Source organism: Rhodnius prolixus, unplaced genomic scaffold (assembly GCF_049639745.1).
Source record: "Rhodnius prolixus isolate KJV_2025 unplaced genomic scaffold, Rpr scaffold_4, whole genome shotgun sequence".
NCBI classification, from domain to species: domain Eukaryota; kingdom Metazoa; phylum Arthropoda; class Insecta; order Hemiptera; family Reduviidae; genus Rhodnius; species Rhodnius prolixus.
In genome coordinates this window covers 31,048,449-31,074,556 of record NW_027411614.1, presented here as the reverse complement: position 1 = coordinate 31,074,556, position 26,108 = coordinate 31,048,449, and the positions used below count along the sequence as shown (strand labels likewise).

General features: G+C 30.1%; 3 protein-coding genes across 15 annotated transcripts in view; 2 read left to right on the top strand and 1 right to left on the bottom strand.

Moving 5' to 3' along the window:
• Positions 1 to 7,268, top strand: part of LOC141455360 (uncharacterized) — a 33,087-nt gene extending 25,819 nt beyond the window's left edge. For all 7 annotated transcript variants that reach the window (XM_074130365.1, XM_074130361.1, XM_074130360.1 and 4 more), the window contains 3 exons: positions 3,301 to 3,463; positions 4,365 to 4,475; positions 5,898 to 7,268. In XM_074130365.1, coding sequence (XP_073986466.1) covers positions 3,301 to 3,463; positions 4,365 to 4,423 — 222 coding nt within the window. In that variant the 3' untranslated portion in view covers positions 4,424 to 4,475; positions 5,898 to 7,268. The remainder of the gene's footprint in view (positions 1 to 3,300; positions 3,464 to 4,364; positions 4,476 to 5,897) is intronic.
• Positions 7,269 to 8,868: 1,600 nt separating this feature from the next.
• LOC141455367 (U8 snoRNA-decapping enzyme-like) lies at positions 8,869 to 13,172 on the bottom strand. 7 transcript variants are annotated; one of them, XM_074130395.1, is made up of 5 exons: positions 13,039 to 13,172; positions 10,305 to 10,505; positions 9,959 to 10,223; positions 9,788 to 9,837; positions 8,869 to 9,121 (listed from the first exon to the last, which is right to left on the bottom strand). In XM_074130395.1, the coding sequence occupies exons 2-5, from the start codon at positions 10,496 to 10,498 to the stop codon at positions 8,980 to 8,982; spliced, it is 651 nt and encodes a 216-aa protein (XP_073986496.1). In that variant the 5' UTR covers positions 10,499 to 10,505; positions 13,039 to 13,172; the 3' UTR covers positions 8,869 to 8,979. The 7 variants fall into 7 exon arrangements, with proteins under 7 accessions (XP_073986496.1, XP_073986492.1, XP_073986494.1 ...); XM_074130391.1 differs by having other exon boundaries at positions 10,305 to 10,512; positions 13,039 to 13,161; XM_074130393.1 differs by lacking the exon at positions 13,039 to 13,172 and adding an exon at positions 10,962 to 11,191 and having other exon boundaries at positions 10,305 to 10,512.
• Positions 13,139 to 26,014, top strand: CtsK1 (C1 family peptidase 26-29-p). Its single transcript, XM_074130380.1, has 11 exons — positions 13,139 to 13,278; positions 14,034 to 14,195; positions 18,360 to 18,532; positions 20,143 to 20,247; positions 21,222 to 21,381; positions 21,477 to 21,672; positions 21,896 to 22,122; positions 23,348 to 23,448; positions 23,568 to 23,699; positions 24,503 to 24,692; positions 25,458 to 26,014. Exons 1-11 carry the CDS (start codon positions 13,245 to 13,247, stop codon positions 25,640 to 25,642), a joined length of 1,665 nt encoding a protein of 554 aa, XP_073986481.1. The 5' UTR covers positions 13,139 to 13,244; the 3' UTR covers positions 25,643 to 26,014.
• The last annotated feature ends 94 nt before the right edge of the window (positions 26,015 to 26,108 follow it).

Below are 26,108 nucleotides of genomic sequence, written 5' to 3'. Positions count from 1 at the left end.
TTTGTTTTTCTCAATTATAAACTATACTTATTTTGTGCACAGATCTACAAATGTAGAAGATATAAAGGGGTTGAATATTTTTTGGGTCATGAAAGTCTGTAAAATTATGGCCGTTCTATATCTCCCACTGTGAACCACGTATTCGTATGGAATTTTGTTCTCTTATACTCTTTGTTTTTCTCAATTATAAACTATAGTTATTTTGTGCACCGATCTACAAATGTAGAAGATATAAAGGGTTGAAAATTTTTTGGGTCATGAAATTCTGTAAAATTATGGGCGTTCTATATCTCCCACCGTGTACCACGTATTCGTATGAAATTTTGTTTTCATGTACACTTTGTTTTTCTCAATTATAAACTATAGTTATTTTGTGCACAGATCTATAAATGTAGAAGATATAAAGGGTTGAAAAATTTTTGGGTCATGAAATTCTGTAAAATTATGGCCGTTCTATATCTCCCACCGTGAACCACGTATACGTATGAAATTTTGTTCTCATGTACACTTTGTTTTTCTCAATTATAAACTATAGTTATTTTGTGCACAGATCTATAAATATAAAAGATATAAAGGGTTGAAAATTTTTTGGGTCATGAAATTCTGTAAAATTCCGGCCGTTCTATATCTCCCACTGTGAACCACGTATTCGTATGGAATTTTGTTCTCTTATACTCTTTGTTTTTCTCAATTATAAACTATAGTTATTTTGTGCACCGATCTACAAATGTAGAAGATATAAAGGGTTGAAAATTTTTTGGGTCATGAAATTCTGTAAAATTATGGCCGTTCTATATCTCCCACTGTGAACCACGTATTCGTATGAAATTTTGTTCTCATGTACACTTTGTTTTTCTCAATTATAGACTATACTTATTTTGTGCACAGATCTATAAATGTAGAAGATATAAAGGGTTGAAAAATTTTTGGGTCATGAAATTCTGTAAAATTATGGCCGTTCTATATCTCCCACCGTGAACCACGTATACGTATGAAATTTTGTTCTCATGTACACTTTGTTTTTCTCAATTATAAACTATAGTTATTTTGTGCACAGATCTATAAATATAAAAGATATAAAGGGTTGAAAATTTTTTGGGTCATGAAATTCTGTAAAATTCCGGCCGTTCTATATCTCCCACTGTGAACCACGTATTCGTATGGAATTTTGTTCTCTTATACTCTTTGTTTTTCTCAATTATAAACTATAGTTATTTTGTGCACCGATCTACAAATGTAGAAGATATAAAGGGTTGAAAATTTTTTGGGTCATGAAATTCTGTAAAATTATGGCCGTTCTATATCTCCCACTGTGAACCACGTATTCGTATGAAATTTTGTTCTCATGTACACTTTGTTTTTCTCAATTATAGACTATACTTATTTTGTGCACAGATCTATAATTTTAGAAGATAAAAAGCAGTTGTTTTTAACCGGTGTTAACGCGAAATTTCAATTTTAAATGTATTGTAATTTAGAAACTTAGGTTTTCCGACGAAAACAGAAAATTGTTCCTTTTTTTTAAATTTGAATTTAATTTTAAGTTGTTGCTAAATACCGAATTTCAAATTATTTAATGTTAGTGTTCCGCGTCTATGAAAAGGTTAAGTACCACTGCACATGGGTAAATGTGAGTGTAAGGTAGTCCTATCTAAGTCTAGTGAGTCGCCATCTATGTTAAATGTGAGTGTAAGGTAGTCCTATTTAAGTCTAGTGAGTCGCCATCTATGTTAAATGTGAGTGTAAGGTGGTCCTATCTAAGTCGTAGTGAGTGGTGAACATAGTTAAATGTGAGTGTAAGGTGGTCCTATCTAAGTCCAGTGAGTGGTAAACATAGTTAAATGTGAGTGTAAGGTGGTCCTATCTAAGTCTAGTGAGTGGTAAGCATGGTGAAATGTGAGAGTAAGGTGGTCCTATCTAAGTCTAGTGAGTGGTAAACATAGTTAAATGTGAGTGTAAGGTTGTCCTATCTATGTCCAGTGAGTGGTAAACATAGTTAAATGTGAGTGTAAGGTGGTCCTATCTAAGTCTAGTGAGTGGTAAGCATGGTGAAATGTGAGTGTAAGGTGGTCCTATCTAAGTCTAGTGAGTGGTAAACATAGTTAAATGTGAGTGTAAGGTGGTCCTATCTAAGTCTAGTGATTTGTAAACATAGTTAAATGTGAGTGTAAGGTGGTCCTATCTAAGTCTAGTGAGTCGCCAACTAGGTTAAATGTGAGTGTAAGGTGGTCCTATGTAAGTCTTGAGAGTCACCAACATAGTACAGGTGAGACACCAGACTGGTAGAATGAAGGTGCCAAGTTTGGGAAAGGTGATAATATTGATAGAGAAGAGGCACCAGCTAGGCGGAATAAAGATGCATTGGTCCGATTCTGGTTTAACCATTGGCAATGTTTGGTTTTAAAAATTTAATCTCTCAAATTTTGATTAAATTAAAAAATTTAATCGTCCAAAGTGATTAAAACTAAATTTGGAATTTAATTCAATCAATTAAAATTCTAATTATTTAATTTCAATTTTAATCTTAATTTTTAGTTATGATTAAAAATTTTAATTGATTAAATTCCGATTAAATTAAAAGTGAATTTAATTTTAATCAACTAATTTTGGCAGATTAAATTTTTTAATTTTAATCATGATTAAAATTAAATTTCGGTTTAATTCAATTGTTTTTTAATTGATTAAATTTTTGCCCAACTCTGGTTTATTGCTCGGGGGACTTGACCCTTAAGGGCTCCAGAAAGCCTTATACGAACTCCACCCCTCCCCAAATAATCCATCAAAGTTCCCTGATCAATCTGCCAGTCTTAATGCAAGTCTAAGAATATCACTGACCAGTACCAGCTTTCCTTTAATTTCTGGGCAGTTCCCATAATCATACTTGACCTTCAGGAAGCGAGGACACTGCCAACACGAACTCTCGCATCCCATCTTCACTCTACGTATGTTGATGGCGTTGGTCTACCACCGACAGTATCCCAGCCCACTAAGACTCTTATATAGCATGCGCCATCAAGCTGCCACTACAACTCTTATATTCTTGTTTCCCAACAACAAGATCATAGTGTCCGGAATAATTCCGTCTATAAAACTCTTGGTATGTCAACTAAGTCATACCTCCGTCCAGAGCCTTTCCAACTCGGAATAACTCCCTATATAAAACTGTTGGACTGTCAAATGCGTCGAATATCCGTCTGGGGTCTCCCAAATCCCTCGAGACTCCACTTCCTAATAAACTTATAAAGATATTTTTATTTATGTTTTGTAAAATTAACTTTTTTTAATTTTTATCTTTGCTAGGTTGTTGATCTGAAACAGAACGGAGTATTGCACAAACTTACGTCATTGGGAGTAAGAAATTTCATTCCTTTATCACAACTTCATAATCAACAAAACACTGGACAATTTGGACTTCCTATTGTGTCTGTTGAACTAGCCAACAATCCTGCATTCTGCAATATAAGTAAGTACATCTTTCAAATTTAGCGTATACGAGTACAAATAGAAGTGTAAAATCACTTTTGGTCATGGTGGACTAGCATACTAATGGCGTTGCTAATAAAAAAATAAAATAAATTAATTAATTATTTAATACAAAATAAATCCAAAATTGATTAAATTGCATAGTTACGGAATTAAATTTTAAATGACTCTTTTTTTTTAATACTTAAAATGTGTCGTGTCTTGCATAGTTGTTAAACTGGTTAAGTCGCAAAACTATCAGATGAAAAGGATCAGATAGTGGAAATGCCTTGTAAAAAGTAGAAGTTGAATACAATACGCGGTTCCTCACACATTTTCTAACTTACATCTATATCCCCTACAGCTTTAAAAGCTTAAAAAACCAAGAGATTAACAAAGCAGTAAAAACTCATACGACAATCGTCACAGACAGAAAATTTAGTAACGCAATTTTAATATAAATGAACTTCCACTGCTTTAGTTACGTTATTTATATAAATGAGTCCCCCATCTGTCTGGATTGTGTGGATACTTCAATTCAGGAAAAAATCTTGAAAACCCAAGTAAGTAATCTGGAAAGTAATTTAGCACAAGCTAAAATATCATCTCTTTTTTGCATAATCAAGGCCCATCAAACTAATTACGCTTAAATTCATTAAAACTCTCATAAAGAAGAATTAAAAGTTGAGCTACTAAATTATTAGACAAACCTTTCCCTGTAAAATTGATGATAAAGAGGATGCAAAATTGGAGGTAAACCAAATCTTTGGACATGTTTTAAATAAAGGTCAAAATGAGGTCTAGTAATTTTTGTTAATTTTAAAAAATAACATAAAATTTTGTAATTTTAAAAAATAACATAAAATTTTGTAATTTTAAAAAATGGTTTAATTGCTTTTTAGGTGGAATTGGCGCATCAAATCTCTTACCATTGGGGCCTCTCCGGAATATACCACCATAGACCTCAAGAGTTATGATACTTTTAAATTGGATTTTCAATGAATGTGACCATGGTTGGTATTTCATTGGTTTGGTTTTTATAAAGTTTGTAATTAATGTAAATAAAAGTTTATTTTATTCGTTTTAATTAATCAGAACGTTATTTAATGAAATTTATAATTAGTTCTCTAACAGATTTTACGTTTACCTGGCGCAATTTAAGCTCGGTGCAGGCAACACTGCCCATCAACGCACAATAATAAGCTTACATGGCACACTAAGTAAATAAAATTTAAAGTTAGCAGCTTGGTTTTGAAATCGGGACCACTGGCCTTACCGGCCATGGCGCTGCCAACTGAGCTATTGCATCTGTTGCACCCAATTAATTCTATTAACATGTTAATAACTGTAATTTAATTTATGATCTAAAAAATCATAATTGAAAAATTAATTTATAACAATTAGGACAATTTACAACAAATTCTAAAAATTAATGAATAAAAAATGTTAATTGTTAGCGATAAATGTTAATTTGACATTACTAAAAAGTTGCTTGCATTATTTTTAGCCTACAAAAAGTTAACGGTTTTCAGTTTTTCAAGTAACAGTCCCTATTTTCCTCTTCTAATAGGTGGGCAGCAACGCTGTGTCCATTGTTAAAACGTCCTAAAAGTGGCCATTATAATATGAGTGTTGAACAGAATATATAGCAAGCGAAAAATCGCAGGAAACTTGGAACTTGATGTTTCTGAAACAGATTTTCGCAAAATCATAAAACGGCTTCACATAATTTTTATGATTATTCATGATTTTCAAGAAAAGGGCCCTAACGGTTTGCTTTGATGCATGTAAAAAAAAGTCATTATTTCATATTTTCTTAAAACATTGGTCTTTATTAATTTTTATTCTTATTTAAGTTGCAAGCAATATACTTCTAATTGGGGTAAATAATATACGGATCTTTGTGTTTGATGGCACATTTTTTTGTTTTTATCTATTTTTTTATTTAATGCGACCCAATTAAAAACTGTAATTGATATGTAATGAACAGCAAACCCTGTTCTGAAAAATGATAGTTGGGGAGTTCCAACAAGTTATGGAATATTGTACTAAAAGTTTCGTTTTTAGTTTAATTAAAATTCGGATTGTAGCTTCATCGTCGAGTTTAGATTTTTTGTTAATTGTAAGTGTTGAGGTTCTCTTAAATCTTTTCCTTATGATATAGAATTTGAAAATACCTATTTTAAAAATACCCAGGTAGAGGTCAACCTAGAAATCAATTGGCTATTTTTTTGTTGACACTCGCACAAATATCTTTTACTGGTATTTAAATAAATAAAATTTCTTGAAACTTAAGTTTTTTTTTATTAATCTCTTAAAAAAATGAGATCGTTGAAAAAAGGAGACGTCAGAGTTCCCTCAAAACGTCTCAAAAATCAGTGTATTTGCCTTGTATTAACTTGCTGAATATCAATTAAAGTAAATTTTAATTTCAGGTTATTGTGACTGAATTCTGTTGTTCCAGTTCACTTACAGGAGCGATGTCGTTCTTGGCCTTTGCTAATCTTATCGGCAGAGATGTATAGAAAAAAAAGTTAATTATTTTGTTTTTTAATATTTATAAAGGAATATTTTTTTAAGAAAATAACATTGTACTGTCATATAAATACAAATGAAGTTTTAGTTTAATTTTAAAACTTCTAATTTATTTTGTTTTACAAGTTTATTGATGATGTTTAATTTTGCTGAAGTATCCTTCATTTTTTATTTTCATTTTAAACTTTTAACTCTCTTTACTGTATTATTTTGGATTATGAACAGGTGTCAATTTTGACAGGCGATAATGGAGCGCCATTAAGAAACAATATACAAACAAAAAAACAAACAAAATGGAATTTAAAGATAGGGGGCAAAGTATCGGAATGATTTATTTAATAAATGTAAGCAGTACATCCATAATAAATTGCGTCTCTAAGGATTGTACTAAAGAATAATAACAATAAAAGGCAAAAACTTCTTTCGTTCTTCCATTTGTAAGAATTTTCTCAGTTTGCGAACGTCGAATTCAAATAGATTTTGTTTCCTCAATAAAGACATTTCGAAAATAGGTTCTATATAAGCATATTTTGAAGTTAAATTAAGTTTAATTCAATTTTTAAGAAAATTATTAGTTCACAGTTCTTTATCGTCCTTTTTTTCGTTTATTATGATAGGAAAAATTAAATTGTATTTACTGTACTCAACATAGAATTGGACTAACGCTCCTCACTACTTTTATCTGAACTAAACAAAAAAAGAAAAAGAAATCTTAATAATATTTAACAATAACATGTACCTGTGATCGAAGAGAGATTTTTATATAAAATATATAAAAGAGTTTATAACCGACATTATGGTAAGTGATCTATATCACACATCTGTTATCTCGTTATAATTTAATAATTATCATTCTAAAGTAATAAGTGGTTGTTTTGACATTTCTTTTGCTTCACAAAGTATTTTAAAAGCCTGCCAAACATATGCAATTTTCTGTGAAGAAATTTAACTCTAATTTTTTATTTTATTTTAATAATATTAGACATTGTTCCTTAAACTTTTATTTTTATAGTAATCTTTTTCAGGAATTTATAGTTAGTTCTAGAGAGACAAAAAAGGTGTGTGAAAATCATTTACCATAACACAGATTGTATTTAAACTACAAATTACCTGTAAGTATGATAAACTTACATTAATGTTATTTAGAAAGCTTCAATATTTTGTATTTTATAAAATTGTAAATAGTTGAGTTTTGTAAATTTTGTTTATATATAACAAACCGTAAGTTGTTTTTAATGAAATTTTTTTAATAAAAAGTAAGAAAAAATGTTTTATTTATAATTTCTTTAGATTTTCCTGTCAAAACTGGAAATCATTTTTATCCGCCGCCAAAATTACGGTACATATCACTTTTTCGAATAGGTTTGGAATTAGGGTTAAAAAAAAAGGGATACAAATTTATCTTCAATTTCCTCTTAGTTTCAGATTTTCACTTCTGAACTAATAGGAATTAGAAATAATAATTTTATTTCTAAATTGTTTTACGTCATTTTGTATTAATATTAATTTTAGATCAATGTTGAGTCTCAACTGATGTTGAGAATAGCACACAGATTATAAATGTAGTTCTGCTTTACATTTTTTAAACTTTTTTCATACTACATATTGAAAAACTTGATTATTTTGATAATAGAGCTCTAGCATAAAAATATTTTTTATTAACTGAACAAATCTTTACAAAATTGATAGATTCGCGAATTTAGGTATACAACAAATATCTTACCTAAATCTGTTACTATACGCAAAGTATAGTACTTATTTTATTTTTATAGTTTTATAAAAGCTTAATCAGTCAATTTAGGTTTGATTCCGCTGGTTAAGCAAAAAATGTATACCGTTTCATTGAAAATCGCTCATTTCTTGGGCTTTCTTTATAAAGTCATAAAAAGCACGAAAAGTTAAGTTTCAAGGCAATTTAAGTTTTGAATCCTGACTGATACAAACTTATATTTTGGCTGTTTATGAACTTTATTCTTTTTTCGATTGACTGGACTCGAACGTTTTTGTTAGAATCACTGGAATTTACTCGTTCTGGAGAAGCTGGACTAAAATAATGTTCTCAGATTTGCAAACTGCAATTCAAGTTTATTCACTTGTAGTTGTTAATCTGGAATATTTGGTGGTTGGTTGCCTTCCTGAAATGGATTCTTCCATATTACTTCAGATTTTATCAGTTAGCTTGCTGTGCGAGTGACATGGCGTCTGCCATGGCCACATCTCATTCGAATTATAAAAGATAAAGCGAGACAACTGGCTGCTTTAGTCTTTTTTAATAAAATTTGTTTCTTTGTGTGAATTTATTTTTAAAGCTGGTTAAACTGTGATAAGATAATTCCATACAAAATTAGAGATATGTCAGGCTCTCCCAATAGTTTCAGAGAAATAAAATTCGATTATGAAAATTCATTGATTATGAAACTAGTGCAATACAAAGCATACATTAAAATTAATGTAATTCTTAATCTTAATTATTACACATACACATTGTCAAAATTTAAATAACACTAATTTTGATAATTTTCAGTAAAATTATTTTCTTTTTAATAGCGCTGCTTCACGCTTTAAAAAATCATAAAATTCCATACAGTTCATTCGATAGTTGTATTTGAAAAGACAAATAAGTAAATACATGCTTCTAATGTACTTACCTTTATCTAGGGTTTTTTCATTCGTCCAAATACCATTCACCAATGAAAATAGCGATTTTTTTTTTTAAAAACTTTGTGTGGACTCTACAAAATAAAGGACAAAAGGCCTTCTTTAGAATATAAATAAAGTTAGAGGACAGAACAGTGAAATAAATGACTGACTTATAAAAATAAAAAATGTATGGTCACCATAGACATATTAAATATGGATAATTCAAAAATCTAAAATGCAACAAACGTTTATTGAACTTATGAATTATCTAGAAATAAATGATTTACAAATTTTCAAGAAAAAATATGTACAATTATATTTAATTAAACTCAAGACAATTCATTATTTATTATGACAGAGAGGAAATGCAGTTAAGGCCTTTTGAATTTCTTCGGCGTTCATGATTTTTAAAATTTTCAGACATTCTAGTAGCTGCTGCCTTGAATTACCAATAAACTTATTCTGTAAAAAAGCAGGAAATCCCCTAAAATAGAAAACTAGTGTTAGTTACTCTTATTACATTTAATAAACAGATTACGTTTCACAACCAAATTATATGCACATTTCAACTCATTTTTTTTTATGGGTGCATTTTATGTTTATGTTCAGGAGAGTTAAATTAGGGGACAAAAATTAGAAACGAGTTTAAATAAAATACACAAATATGAGCTGAAAAGTAAATAAGAATGGTATTTTAGGTAGTAAACCGATTGTCGTTTAATCATCCAAACTTGGTAAAGTGAAAATTTTTGTATAGATAAGTCAACTTTTTGGATAGATTTACATTAACAGATTTTTAATCTTGTAGCAAACAATATTTACACTTCTAAAGATATAAATGGTTGGATGATCTAAATAGGGTTAATTCACGTCATTAAAGAAAATATGAAATAATAATTAGAAGTTTTGAAAATTTAGAAGCACCTTAAATCTGGTCTACTGTTCGTAACTTTGTAAATACTTGAACGCTTCTTTAGACAAAATAAAAAATAAAAAATCGTTCGAAAAATTAAAGCAAAGACTGCGAACGCTAAAATGAACAATATAAAAATAAGAGTATCTAAAAAAGAAGTTGACTTTGTTTCAGGTTAATCATGGCTGTTTTGAATATTTGTGGAAAAGTAAATAGCACTTAAAAATAATTTTTTACCTGTATCCATCGGTCATTGTATACAACGGGACTCTCACTGTTCCTAAAACCTGAAAATAAAATACATCAGTTGATAAGCTGAAATCATGACTTCCTTAACTTTAAGGTAAAACTGCAGCTACTGAGCTTATTGTTCTGCAGACCGCTGCATGTAACTGAATTTGTACTCACTTCGTTACCATACTCAGGAGCACACATTGATCGTAATTCAATTTCTCTAAAATCATCAAAAGATACTTCTTTCAAGAAGAAATGTAGCAGCAGTAATTTGTATTTATTGTAGTGCACCATCACTCTGTCATCTTTACTGAATTCAACCAAAGAAGAAAGACCTAATTCCTCTGATAGTTCGCGGTTGAGTGCTTCCTCTGGACTCTCCCCAGGATCCACTATGCCTCCAGGAAATCCAAAAAAACCGTCGAATCTAAACTGCATCTGATAAAAAACACGAGCTATATATGCATGTTAAGTGTAAAATTATCTACAAAACATTTAGAATGTGGATAGAAAACTTATCAGTATTAAGGATCGAGATTGATAGATATCTAAAATAGGCACATTACTTTTCGAAAATATCATACAATGACATGCATGAGTACAGTTCTTATAATTTTTGTTTAACCCAAAATCCTCCACCAAATCGAAATCACTTTCTTCATCAGCAAAAGCAAGTTTTCCGTCGTCTTGGTCGGTTAAATTCTCGTGATTCATTCTACTTCTGAAATCTTGGGTTAATAAATACAAAGTGACACAGGCAAAAGATATTTAATTGAAATAAAAAAATATCATATTATACTTAATTTCAATAATTACTAATAGGATAAAATAAACAATGACAATATTTTTGTAACATTTGTAGTATGTTACTTCTTAAAGAAGTACTTTAGGGATGCAGGATTTACGGTTAAGTATTATCGAAAGATTTTGGCATCCTGAAAATTGAGTTTGGCTTCAGCTGTACCCTTTTCTTAATATCAAGTATTGTACTGACCTGGTCCCTTTTAACAATTAACAGATAACACGACGAAAACTGATCGATGTTATCTGAGCAACTACTAAGTAGGTAATTTTACAAATTTGGCAAATGGAAAGGACACTTTAGAAGGTGCAACAGATTTAGGTAAAAAGGGGGGGAGGAAAAATTCAACTTTCAAGAAAAGCAATCTCTCCTTACCATCAGTCAAAATTCTCCTAGTCGAAGCATATCTTCTGGATTTAAAATTAATACATCTTTATTAGATGTTTGATTTCCAAGTATTTTGTTCATAGATTTAAATTGTTCTATGATACTTTTACTGCTGCATACGAAACCAATACCTTTTATCAAAGATAATTTGAACTCACTATCATTTTGGCAACTGTGTCGGGCAGTTATGAGGTTAAGGTTACTATAACCTGCTCTGCCTTCGCAATTCAAGGTCATTGAAATAATTCATGATGTATAAACAAGTGACTTAAGATTAAGATTTTGAACCGGGACGGGTCCTATGTCCCACGGCACCGCAGCCACAAGAGGCTTATTGTGCCAGCTCCTCTTTTTCGGATCTAGTATACGAACTCTCCTCTTCTAAAGAGGTTGAGGACTTTCCCTACTAGTTCTTTTTGCGCTACTATCTCCTTTGGTCTCAAAGTTCCAAAGGTTTAATAGCGCAACCGCTCGATTGCAACACAATAGAACAACAGATGAGAGGCCGTCTCCTCCTCTTCTTGATACAATCTGCACAACGGTTTCGAGCTGATAAGCCCCACCTAGTGCACATGCTTTCTGAACCAACCGTGCCCCGTGAATAGGCCTGTAATCATGTAATCTGATTTCTACCCAAACACAGAGTCTCTTGGGCTATTTGCTTACACAGCCAAGGCATAATAGTCTTGCTGTGTTTAATCCCAGGACACATCACTCAGTTCTTCTCGTATTCCCTCCAGATACAATCTCTGAGAGCCGCACGAACCGAGCCCTTGGTAATCCCTAGCACATGCTCCGGGCCGATGAAAGGAGTGTTTGCTTCATTCCTGGCCAGTTGATCAGCTGTCTCATTCCCCTTAATCCCATTGGTAAACCAAATGTCTCCCTTCCGGCATTGTTCCGTCCAGTTCACCCTCCATTCCGTCCTCTATCTGAGAAACACCTGAAATGGAGTCTCGAAACAGTACACATGGCTTAGAATGCGTGCACTAGAATCCTTAAAGTAAAAATAGAGAATATAATTTTTTATTAAAAAAATTTGAACACGCCCTTAATGTTAATGAAGTAAAACAAAAACTATCGAATTCTAATATCCAATCTGGAAGTTAAAATAACAAACAAATGCTTGGGCCAATTCAATAATTATAGGGTGTCTCTGTTATTCTTCATTTTTAAAATAAGCGAGACACCCCATGACTCCTACATTAGAAACCGATCTTACAGATCAATTGTCAAGGCATGTACTCGTATTTCACAATTGTAAATTATCACACTTTAACTAGGGGATGGTACAGCTTATTATTATTTTTTAATTTAAGGCGCGTCAACACCTCATTGAGATTAATGGCGCCCGGAGCTTTTTAATGTCCTGCCAGCCTCCGGACTGCGTTCTCTTGTTACAAATAACACCGTTCATCACCGTACAATGAGCTGTAAGAAGCTCCTAGTAAGAGAAAAGCTAAGAGCCAGCAGCTGGATTCGAACCCGAGATCTCTGTGTGGGAATCTCTTCCTAACTATACTCTGACCTCACAGCTAATTCCTTCTCAGTTCTTTAAATGTTTAATTTATCCCTATCAATATAAAACATTTTTATCAAAACTCCAGTTAGGACATAGAGGATCAGAATCTTGGTGTACCTTTCCATGTTAGTAGTACCATGAGGAACAAGAGTATGACCCAGAATTTGCTCACCCTAACCAGTTTCTATAATGCGTTACGCCGTTAGAATTTAAATATTGAAATATATTTCAATAATCCATACCCTTACACTCGCATATCTATGAATCTAGTTTCAAAAACGTATTTAATTGCCATAAGTTTGACAAAGAGGTATACGTTTTAAAATTTGTATATAGTATGTATGCGTTACTTTCTTCTGCAATTTTCATCCTCAGGAAATTAGTTAGATAAGACTATTAGATTTCTCTTTATCTTCTCAAAACCATAAACAAAATAATAAATGAATATATGTACAAAAACGCCACTTATAGAATCCGTCAAAATCTAAACATTATCTTATGAAATTTCCCAATCTTTCACAGAAAGGTATCAATCTTACTTACAAAAACAAATATGATTGATGTAGTGATTTAGCTCTTCTTTGTGCGCACTCCTCCTGCGCATTGAAAATATAAATACTGTTATCTCTTTAACCTTTGGTAGTTGAAGCACCTCGTATGGTATTTGTTAACTGTCAGTTTCGGTTCAAGCAGCGTTCAGGAGGTGTCACATCTAACAGTAATTGTTCGTCTTATTAGGAATCCTTAAAATGATGAGGCTAAGTATTTTTACCATATTTGGATGTAAGTATTATATGTTCTTGAGTCAGTGTTTATTTTTTGTCATCTTGTATTATTGAACGGGGAAAATATACTCACAAATTAGGAAATTACTAAAAATTAGTAATCAGCGAGTAGTTCAAAGTTTAATTGTCCTACATCTAACAATTACCTAAGTAGTTCAAGGTTGTATGGATCACTTGTAATGTTAATCTTTCCAAGATTAATTAATTGAACTTTAACGTCCGATTTGTAGAAGTGTGTTGTTTAATTCAGAGGTTTTTAAGAAATCTATGCTTAGTGATTTAAATGCAGTCAAAGTTTTTTGCATTCGTTACATTCATAACAAAATGACAATTATTTTTTAGTCGAATGATTTTCGCCACTAAAAAATATTGCCAAATGCAATAGAAAATTTTCACCTCGAAAATAGTAGATCGTAGTACTTGTGGTTTCATTGAGTTGCAATTTTAAAACAGTACAGTTTTAATCAATAAGTGTAAAGCTCTTAGCTGGCCCATATTTAATTTGTGAATATAATTTATTTGAAAAAATTAAAGCTGTACTTTTACTGAGAATTGAATTGAAAAAGAAATAGTCCTCTTACTGAAACATTAAATAATAATTAATAATAGGGTTTAATTAGATTCTACCCTTAGAATTGAAAATAAGCGTATGAATATGTAAATACGTTTTTATTTTATTTAAAAATAATTTAAACTATATTTTAATAAGTAAAAAATTCTAGCTCTGATTTTAGAAACAATTTTCTGTTTCAGTCATTTATTTGGGATCTGCGTGCAGAGAAGATAAACCGCCAGTTTTCAGTTCTGAATACTCTGTGCGAGGAGTACTAACTATACCTTATGCAGAACTAACTGAGCCATTTTTCGCATGGTATGATTCTCATAATGGAAGATCACGTATTGATTACTACGGTGGTAAGAATAGAAAACTTTTTCTTAATTTAATTTTTAGCTTCAAATCTAAGGCTATTTTAATTATTGGAAAGCTGCAGTTTTCTTGTAAAACTTTACTTGGTCTTACATTCTTACTACTTTTTCTGTATTATTGCTACTGAATACTATTATTCTTTTTTTTTATGGATTTTTGTAAAACCAGAATTTATGCAATTATTTTGTATTAAACTCGGAACCTTATATATATATATTGTTATGTATAAGTTATATATATGTATATTGCACATACATATGTGTGAAATATATATGCTAGTTACATTTTATAATTAATGATCATATTGGTCCATTGTTGTCCATTAATGATCGTAGTGATCTGCGCGTTAATTGAAACTTCATTCAGCCTGCCTGTAAGTTTCCTTAAATATAGATAGTGCTGTCTGATTCGAGAGGTCACAGCATGTTCTTGGGTAAAGAAGTACCATTTTCTTTCTTTCAGTTATTACTGCCATGTTATAATTTAGAAATGTAAAAGTTTCAAGCTTGTAACTTTCCCTTTCTTGGATGCTGCAATTTCGTTGGCACCATCCTTAGCGCTTCATTTAAGAGTGAATGAATTAAAATAAAAATACAGTTTTTACAATTTAGAGAAAAGAAATAAGTCGTATTCTTGGTCCTAAAGGAGATTAAACTTTTTTTTTTTTTTTACTGCGGCGCAAAAAGCACTGCTGAAGGCTCTTCTGTTCGCCCAGACATGACCACGTAAAGTAAGCGATTTGAGTGAAGTATTTTTTTTGTTTTGCAGTCTAAGTAGGATCAGAACATTCTTTGAACCTAGGAGCTTTTCTTCAATAATTATTTTATAGTTGTTAATACAAATATTTCTTCTTTACATTGTGTCTTTCTCTCCTTCAAGCTCTATGAAATTTTTGGTTTCCCTCCCAACCTTGACTGTAAGCTGGAGTCGCCCATGGAGAGAGATTTCTTTTTATCTCATATTTTACCAATCACTCAAAAAACAGTAATTCTAATTATAATAAGACTTTCACGGATAGACATTATTATATTCGCTTTTATAGGGAAATTCTAATCATTAGCTGTAAACGTTCATTGTGCGAATGTTTAAATAAATATTTGACTAAATAATAATTAATTAAATAGAAAATGGTTTTTATTTTTATTCGGATTTGCTCTAATATTTCGTAGCCTCACACTTATGTGGGTGAGTGTTTCTTTAATTAATTTCCGAAGAACTAAAATTGTGATGAAAAAACATGTACTCGAACATTTCATTGGTATTATTGCATCAGTGTCCTTACAATGAATTCCAAGTAAAACAATTAGAGTAAAAAACTTATTTTTCATTAAGGATACTTATGTTTCTTTATCAATAAACAAGAAACAATTAATTAGGTTTCTGTTATATAATATCCTTCAAAAATATTTGATTGCTTACAACTTATTTTTGTTTATATGTACTACTTCCTTTTTAAATTTTTAATTTTGGAATTGTTTTTAATTCTTTTATTTCTAGATAAAGAATCCACTTCTTTAAAATACAGTTAAATGTCAGTATTGAAAAAAAATTTATTACTTCGTTTTGATTACAACCATTATGAGTTTTCAATTATAGTTTCCAGATACAGAATATTTATGTGAAGTGATTTTTTTATTGCAGAAGATAATATAATTAACTTGGTTTTTGCTATTAATCAATAGTTAGTTGATATTGCCAAAGTTTATGTATTACATATTATCATTTGCGCCCGATAAAACAATTATTTAAAAATATTTAGAGTTACGTTAAAAATGAATTTTAGATATTTAGCAAACAAATAAAAATAAGTGTAATATTAATTCCATATTAATTTGAAAATGCTAAATATTTATACATTTAAAGACGGGACTAATTTGTAAGTAAATAATTAAATTTGTAAGTTGAATATAATTGGTTGATATTCAATTAGAATTTGATAGATTTTCTTGAAAATAGATTAATTTTTTTTTACAGTTAATGTTTAATTCTTAATCGGAATAAATTAAAAAGTCAAATTTCAGTAAAGAACATCGGTTCAGCGGAAGTTTTCAAATATTGGGATTCACAGCAATTTTTTGATACAGATTTATATATATATATATATATAATACGATTTCAGCCAAATTCATGAGCGCTTTTAGTAATCAAATAATTAAAAAGATTATGAACAGTGCAAAAAAAAAAAAAAAAAAATGAACAGTGAGTTCATTATTCAGCGTCTTTTTAATCAATAATCTTTTGAAATTAAATAGAAGAAATTTATTAATAACATGGCCATTAAAACAAAAATTCAATAACACATTCCGATTAGATTATTCGAGGTTGTTTGTAGAATGGAATTACTTTCTTTATTTTTAATGATAAAACATTGATATTTATGTAAATAAGTCTTATTTTGTTTGTTAGTAAGTTTAACATAAGTAGATTATGAAACTAGTATTTATATAGTAATATGAAACTAATAGCAGTTGATTATTTTTATCTGAAGAGATGAATAAATCTCCTCTATGTGCTTTTTACCTAAGTAAACTGGTGAATCAAAAGCCAGTATTTTCTCGGATGTTTCGTATTGAAGAAAAGTATTTTTCAACTAGAACAGCACGGACCCATTCCAATTATGCCGAATAGAGTTCAGATCACTTAATGGGAACCAACTAAAAATGCACCACTCATTTAAAGTTCAACTGCTTTGCAAACTACGTTTTCGCCAACTTTTCCTTCAATGCTTAAATTAGTATAGTCACTGAATTTTTGAATTTAAAATTTTTAAAGGATATCCACTTTCATTACAAGTGGCAATGCTTTATTAATCGAAAGTAATTTGAATGTTTAAGAAGATTTTGCCTTTTGTGTGTTGCGATAATTTTGGGGAAGGGTCTTACAGGGTTTTGGTAATATATATTTAAATTTTAAAACAAGTGCCTATTTTATGGCGCAGTGAAAGATTTCAAATCCGCTTTCAACCTTTCTACTTCTAGTTCGTTTGTTAGAGAATCAATTTCCTAGCTCCTCTTCTTAAATGGTTGTGGCTATTGACCAGAACTTACTTTCGGAACTCATACCTTCTTTGCTTAATTTTTGAACTAATAACTATGCTGCCCGAATTTGACAAAACATTGGGTCCCCTTAGCTTTTCAAATTTGTCTGTTTGTATTGCTAAACAGTTTTTTAAAAATAAGTTTCAAAATTGCCGTAATTTCGCAATTTTAATTAGCTAATATTATGATTTATAAATGAACCTGTACGTTGAAAAGTCAACTAAATACGTTGCATTCTAAAAAATGAAGATTAATAATTGGTATAAATTGTGCGAAGTATAATATCAATGGTATGTTTATAAAAACGTTTGAATGAAGAATCCGTTTCACTCTACTTACTGCATGTATATTTACTTTCCAAAAATAAAAAAAAATTACATTAAATTTATATAATTTTAAGTTATGTAATTGAAATAAGATAAAAGTGATGTGGAATTTAACATTAGATTGTTACGTCTACTTAAATTGATTAATCAATTTTGCCAGCTTTCAATGTGCTCATGGCGATCTTTCCTCAGATTGCTTGGAAAAAAACTTCCATCTAAATTAGGTCTACATTACTAAGTCCTGAAGAGCTATGTTTACACCATTAATAATGTTCCTAAATGAAAAAAAAAAAATGAATTTAAACTCAAATATTAAAATACTAAATGACAAATCATAATATATAATTTACAAAATACCACCCTTAAAAACATAGCAGTCGATATTGTTGGGTTGGGAGTTGTCAATGAAAAGGGAATCTCGGAAAAACATTGATTTGGTACCTATTTCATTTCTAGACTTTGTATTGTGAGTTCGTTTTTTCGATGATGCCATTTTATTTAAATTCTTTATTCTTTTTGTACAATATAGTACAATATTACTCACTTTTTAAAATATATCTGAATACTGACGGCCGTTCTGATTTTTTTTTCCAAGAAAAAGGTTTTAATTCAGACTTTGAACGTCATGCCTTTCTTTATTATAGTAAAGTAATGTTTTTTTTCAGGCGGGCTTTACTACCGATCAGGGTTCTATCCTCACAATTCGTTTAAACAGAGATTAGACTATTATTTCTATTTTTAAATTAATTATTTTTTAATCAATAATCATTTCGAACTAATTTTTTAGGCACCGTTAAAACCTACCAGATAAGTGGTATGGGCCCGTATGGATCTTTATTAAAGATAGCTCCCGTTACTACAGAAGATACTTGGAATGTAGATACATGTCTTCAAGTGAATGGTACTTCGGACTCAAAAGTTAAACCTCAAACAATACTGCCCGATCTTAACAAGTTTAAGGTATGCCAAAAATAGAAGTTCGATTTCTTGTATTATTAAACCATTTGTTCTATAAAAAGTTTGGTAAAAATAATGAAATAACATTTGATTTCAGCTACCTTGTAATAATGTAACCATTAAACAAAAACTAGTTAAGTGAAGTACTACTTTTAATCAGAAATGAGAGAAAAAAGATATTTCTAGTTTAACTGAAGATGTCTAACCTTTAATGTTTTATTTTGACTATAAATTGAATTTTCTACTTTTACGTTAAAGATTTTCGGTTTTTCAATTCATTTTACGAGAGATCCTAAAATCAAAAAAGATCCGTCAGTTTCAATCGGTCAAATCCAAGATACTTGATGCTTCGTAGAAATATTCAAGTTTTTAATTTCTCTCATTTTTCGTAAATTAGTTTTTTTTTTAATTTTTATTATATAAAAAATATTTAAGTATTTTAATTTATTATTTAATTATTATATTATTAATTTCTTCTTTTTTTTTTTTCTATGATTTATGAAAATTCTTTAAGGGCAGTTCTAAAGGTCAAAGTCGGGTTTGCTTATTACTAATCATTTCAGTGTAATGTACAGTTTAACAAACTGTATAATGAAACTGTATGAGTGTATAACTAGTTATTAAGTGGTTTGCATAGTTATGTGATAAAAATTCTATGTTTAGAACCTTAAAAATTGAACAAACGTAAATTGTGTGCAGTGTTCCCACCATATTTTTGCATTTATCAACAAATTAAGTAATTATTTAATGCGAATACGAAATAAGTTGAATTTTAGAATCTTGTGAAATATTTTACTTATTGTTTGATAAACAACTAACTGCTTTAATTTAACGATAGAACTTTTTTAAAATTCAAACTCGCTGGAACAGAAGGGATTGCGACTGAGTCAAAGTTAATTTGAATTTTTACGAAATTACCATCGTAAAGGTTCCTGAAAGAGAAAAATGTTGCTTTAGAATTTATATTATATTTATTGGAAAAGTAATATAATGCCGGGAAAAATTCTTAAAAAAACACTCTATTTTCTGGAGTAAGATGATTAGTCTTCACTTTTAGTAGGGTTTTGGTTTCCCTTATAGCTTGGATTATTTCATCAACCAATAAAATAATATTGTCTTTTTTCAAAGTGGTTTTTAAAGAATAAGAACTTTTTATGTGATTTTAATTTCCTTACTTCCTTATCTATGAAAGAGTACTTAACCGGAGCAGGAACAATCAATCAAAATCTCCAGACATTTGTCTTTTTGTTTTGAAATATGATTGATATTTTTATGATTGATGGTTAAAATTCAAGTACTTGTTTTTACTTGTTTTCTTTTAGTAAACGTAATTATATTGTTTGGATTTCTATTTTAATTTCGATAAAGAGAAAATCAATTATAAAAAAAAGGATTTTAATCAGAAATATATTTTGTAAATAAGGGCTTAATGCTAGAGATTTTGATAATAAAGTATGAATTTTGAAAACACTTCGAAAATTTAACTAATTTTTCTTCTATCAAGGTATACAGTTTTGCTTAAAGACAATTACCAAAGCATTAAGAATCTGGAGTTTTATTTAAAAAAAAACTTTTTAAACATGTAATAAAATAATATTTTTTCAAATTTTCAGTGTGTAGGCACAGAAATGCTAAATGGAGTGGAATGTGAAGTATGGAAATATGTGGAAAGTATCGGAGACAAAACAAGTAAATATACTATGTGGATTTCATGGAAGGTTAGAAATTAACACCAACTTTCATGATTAGATTAGATTTAGCGTCCAAGCGAAAGAATTAAGAGTTTCTCAAGTGGTAATATCGGTTTTGAATCGCCTTTAAGGTTTTTTTTTCGTTGTAAAGGGCCAAAGTTTCTAATTGAATTTGGTTGATTAAACCCGCTTGAAAAACTTTCATTATGCTACTGATCATCCGTTGTTATGTCGGAAGTTGGCAGTACCGCGAAAGCTCCGGGCGATAGTGACCACAGATTTGATGCAATTTATTACTTTATCTTTTTTATTTATTTTTAATATATATCAAGTTAATGTATATATATATATTGTTAATGTATAATATATATATATATATTGAGCATTTTCATGATAAGTGGTAATACAATTAATAATTAAAGTGGTTCACTCGTTCTTTTATCTCTGTACCTACTATCACTAGGGTTGGGGTAAATTAAGTGCACCCTGTACAAAGAACGTATTAGAAAACCTTACTTCTTGCAACAAAAACACTCATTTCTTCTACACATGAACTGTTATAGCTTATAGGGGAAATGCTCTTGTTTTACGCAAAACTTAAGGTTGAAGCAAACATCTTTTAAAGAGTGAGTAAAAAAAAATCAGTCCCACAATTAATTTTTTCTCCCAAAATGTTTTAACTTCTAATTCAGGAAATCTTAGGTATTGCATTTGGAACTTCATAGTGAAATGAGAACGTTACTATTTTTGAAAACATACTACTTTAAATTGTGCTCGGTCCATTTTACTAGTTCATCTTTTCAAATTTCTGTTTGAGTTGTCGTCTGGTCAAATCTTTGTAATATTTTAAATTAAATATTGTGTACTTAGATTAAAAATTTTATTCTCATTTTCGTCATCTGCATTAATTGAAAATTACCTAAAAGATGTCGAAACATCCATGAAATGTTATAAATTTTGGGCATTGATGTTTATTTAAAATTTTCATTTTGAAAATGCAGACTTCTTCAAAACTTCGTGGTACATCCAGACCAGAACCAGTCAGGTATGAGATGAAAGGATACAACAATTTACTTGGTTCTCATTTTGACCACTATTATCTTGATTATGATTTATATTCCACAGAAAGAATTGCAGCCGATACATTTAAAGTATCTACAAGTAAGTAAATGTTTTTACTTATAACTCTTTATCAATTCGTGCTTAATGTATACTTAAAAAACATTTGTTAACTTTTGTGTTTTTTTTTATTTCAGATATGACTTGTACACATTTTCCTGGGCCAGGCCATTATCACACTGCTACATTTAACCCTTTAAGAGAATTCGTTCATCATGATGATGCACATGTAGATAGAGCATGGGAAGATTTCATTAGCACGCACAACAAAAGGTATAATGCAGCTGAATTAGAACATCACAGACGAAAAGAAGTTTTTAGACAGAACTTGAGGTACATATTTTATTTTATTTTATTTTTTTAATTTTATTGTTTTAATTTTTTTTGCTCAACGACTACTAAGTTCATTAGCGCCTTAATCATTTAAGCTTCTTGTTTTCTGTAGCTACTCAAGCTGTATCGGCACGTGTAACCATTTGGCTTCCCACACTCAGCACCTTGCTGAGCAAGACAGAGTGGAGCCTAGGTATTAATGTTAACATATTCTCTTTCATAGGTTTATCCATTCAAAGAACAGAGCCAAGCTGGGATTCACACTCTCTGTAAATCATTTAGCAGATAGATCTGAAGATGAATTAAAAGCTCTTAGGGGTAGAAGATATTCAGTTGATAATAATGGCGCCTCACCATTTCCTTATTCAGCTGTAGAAGTACAGAGTATATCTGCAGATTTACCAGATCAATTCGATTGGAGACTTTATGGGGCAGTCACTCCAGTCAAAGGTTTAACTTGATTTCATTATTGAAATTCTTGCTTATTTTTTTTTTTTTTTTTTTTTTTTTTTTTTTTTTTTTTTTTTTTTTGCGCATCAACAGCTGAGGTTATTAGCGCCCGGAGCTTTTTCCAGTGCACTGCCGGCCTCCGGACAGTGTTCTCTCGTTACAGACAACACTGTCCATCACCGGACAGTGAGCTGTAAGAAGCTCCTAGGAAGAGAAAATTCTTGCTTATTATTATTGTTTTTTTTTCAATTTCAAATTTGAATTTGTTAAATTGCCTATCCACTGATTCTTAGAACAACAGATCGTTACAACAAATCTACATTCAGCTTAAGATAATTAAAAGATTTGTTTAATTTTTTAAATCCTCTATTTGTTTTGAAACCTTGGGATTTCAAAAAATGGAGGACTGAGAACTTAAATTTTATTTTCTACACTTAGGAAATATAGTTCCATTTTAAAATTATCACCATTAAAATTTCATTAATAAACTAATTGCTTTCAATATTTTTTAAAATCAAGGGACGTATAAAATGTTTAGTTTTCATTTAGAAAAACAAATTATTTTAAGCATTTGACATTGTTCAAAATATAATCCATTGTGATTGTCCCTTAATGCTATCTTACTCGCGCTTTTAGATGATATTCTACTATTCTATTCCATGGATTAGATTTTTGCATCAATCACAAGTTTCTATTGACACGATCCAACTATTGACCTTTCGAGGTGTAGTGATCATTTGGCACTACCCCAAATTCAAAGTACTACTGAGTGGATTTAATTCAACAGCTTCCCTTAAGCTTCATAAGTGGCAAACTCCTTTTTTTTAAGTTCCTAACACCGTTTACAACGTTTTTAGAAATCAATGCAGAATTCTTATTAAGGACATTTTTTCTTGGAGTTCACATAAACCTCGCAGCTATTACGCTTTTCAAAAATGGTTTTCCACCTTAACTTAAAATTGATATTATATCCAAAGATGTCGCATGGCATTTTAAAAATATTGAATTGATTTTACTATTTATAGAAATAGCAACATTTATAGAATCACCTTCCGGATTAATTCAGTAATAAAGTCTTTTGAAGTCCATGAAACTTTAATCGAAAATATCATTTTTTTATACATCAATTTCATATTTGCGTTGGCATCTAATGTTAAGAAAGAGTTAGGATATAATTGTTTAAATAAAAAAAAAGAAAGAAAAAAAAGCGTTACGTTTTTTTTAGATCAATCTGTGTGCGGTTCTTGTTGGAGTTTTGGTACAACAGGTGCAGTTGAGGGAGCATATTTTGTTAAAACAGGCCATTTGTTACGCCTATCGCAACAGGTTTGACTTTTTATTTTTTTTAAATTGCTTATAATATATATAAGAAATTAAGTTTCTGTTAAAATATTAGCATTCCTGGTTTTATAAGCATGTATAATCCTTATGAATATAAAAAATAGGCACTAATTGATTGCTCGTGGGGTTACGGCAATAATGGTTGTGATGGAGGTGAAGACTTCCGCAGTTATCAGTGGATAATGAAACATGGAGGATTGCCATTAGAATCAGATTATGGAGGCTACTTGGGACAGGTAATTATGGCAACAATCTTTAAATTTTTGTTTCAAATAATTTTAATAATCGAAAGGGCATGTTTGTTTTATTGCAAATTACGTTTCGAATTATTCACTATTTAAGTGTTAATAAAAAAAAGGGTAAATTTTTTAACTGACTATTCGCCTAAGTTTTGCTTTAAAAAACTCAGATAAACAGAATTATGTATTATTGCAAACAAAACTAAAGATATTGGGCATAAAGCCGCAGAAATTAAAAGCGATTAAAAAATAAGTAAAACTTTTTGGTTTGAAAAGAGCGATCGTTTTATCTATATTTAAGATGGTAGCAGTAGCAGTTTTGACCAATCGTTGATAAGATATTGTGCTTCTGAGTGATCTTGTGTTTTAGTCCGTTAGAAATAACAAATCTTTACCCAACATTTCGAACTATAGTTAGCTTATTTTCAGGGCTACAAAAAAAAAAAAAAAAGACGAGTGGTCCTGGGTTTTTACAATTTCAGAATGAATACTGAGTCGCTCTCAATTTGACTTAAACATAATATAATATGAATAGTATAAGAAGTACCAAAATACTTATTCTGCAGTAATTGAATAATTGAATTGTGTACGGTGCCTTAGTAATCATGTTGAAATTGTAAATACCAAGATCTCTCGCGTTTTGTAGCCCTGTAGATGAGCTAAATATAGTTCGAAACGTTGGCGTAAAGATTTATTTCTAACTGACCAAAACTCTTAAGTTGATTCCTCAGAAACATTTCAAGCATTATTTTTCTGTATAAACTTCTCATTTATTACATCAAATGATTTGTTTACAACAGGATGGTTATTGCCATATTGATAAAGTACAACTAACTGCAAAAATTACTGGCTACGTTAATGTGACAAGCAATGATGAAAATGCTCTGCGTTTGGCTATATTCAAACATGGTCCAATATCTGTGGCCATTGATGCTGATCATAGATCATTTTCATTTTATTCCAACGGGGTTTACTACGATCCTGAATGCAGTAAGTATGATTTCTTTGTTCTGTTTTTATACAATTTATCTTAATCTAATCTATTTTTAAAAATTATTAGTATTTTTTGCTAAAAATAAAAAAAAAATTTTTTGCTTGGTTTGTTTTCAGTAGTTTTCATGTAAGTGGCTCCTACGAATTGATATGCATAACTTTTATTAGATACATTTTTTCGGAACAATCTATTTTAGTGTTTTGGAAGAGGGAGTAGTGGTTAGGCCTTTCTTAGTCATATTGCTGTAATGTCTTGTCACTTATACGATATGGAGAAGCGTATAAGTTGCTAAGTATACTAATTCTTAGTAAATAACATGACCGTAAGACTGAAAGTTATGAAAGGATTTCTCAGTTTTTTCGCTATATTCTCGAAAACCAATCAAGATGTTCTCTCTAAACCTTGTATAGGGACTTAAAAATTCATATAATTTTTTGCGAGGGTCTTCTCTTAAGCAATTTGTCATTCAGTCAATGAGGATTGTTAAGGAGAAGTTTACTTTACAACAGGTTATTTTTTTCAGTGATGGTTTATTTTCTGGTTGCCAATTATAAATCATACTATCCTTAGGTATGGTTTATTATTTGATAAGTAGTGTGAGTGGCTATAAGATATCTGAAATAACTAGTGGCTCATGATTTTTGTGATAATGGTCGAAGCCTATCAAATAACAATAAAAAATTGAGCCACTTTTGCTGAATAATCATTGAGGACTAATTCTTAATTTTTTGAAATTTATTTATTGATTTGATTAATTTCAGAAAACAAGGTTGATGAACTTGATCACGCAGTTTTAGCAGTTGGTTACGGCAAGCTGAATGGCAAAGATTATTGGCTAGTTAAAAATTCCTGGTCTAATCTTTGGGGTAACGATGGCTACGTATTGATGTCAGCTAAAGACAATAATTGTGGAGTTATGACTACACCTACTTACGTTACGTTTTAATTTTGCATTGTTGGTCGAATTTGTACGTTTTCTCTCTCTTAAGGCCATATTTTGTTCCTAGTTTGTTTAGAGCAGCACTCTATCATTGATAATTTTGTCAGTTTTGTAAAAAATAAATTTAATGAATATGTTACATTTTAAATGTTTCTTAAATAAAATAAAAAAACATCTGAAAGAGGATTAAAACTGTTAGTTCTGTTTTGTATGTTATTTGATGTAAAAAAAAAGACAATTTAACTACCTATTCTATACTTGGCTAGTGAGATCTAAAGTTTTCACCAATGAGCGCTTTAGTTTGTTGTTCCAATTAGTAGAGGATTCAATTACTGCCTCGTGCTAAAAGATGTTTATAAATAAATATTTTTAAATAAATTTACTTCATTTTTTCAAAAACATTTTCCACAATGAAAAAGATTAATGAAATGATTAATTTTTATATAGCCAGATTGTAGTTAAGTTAGAATGA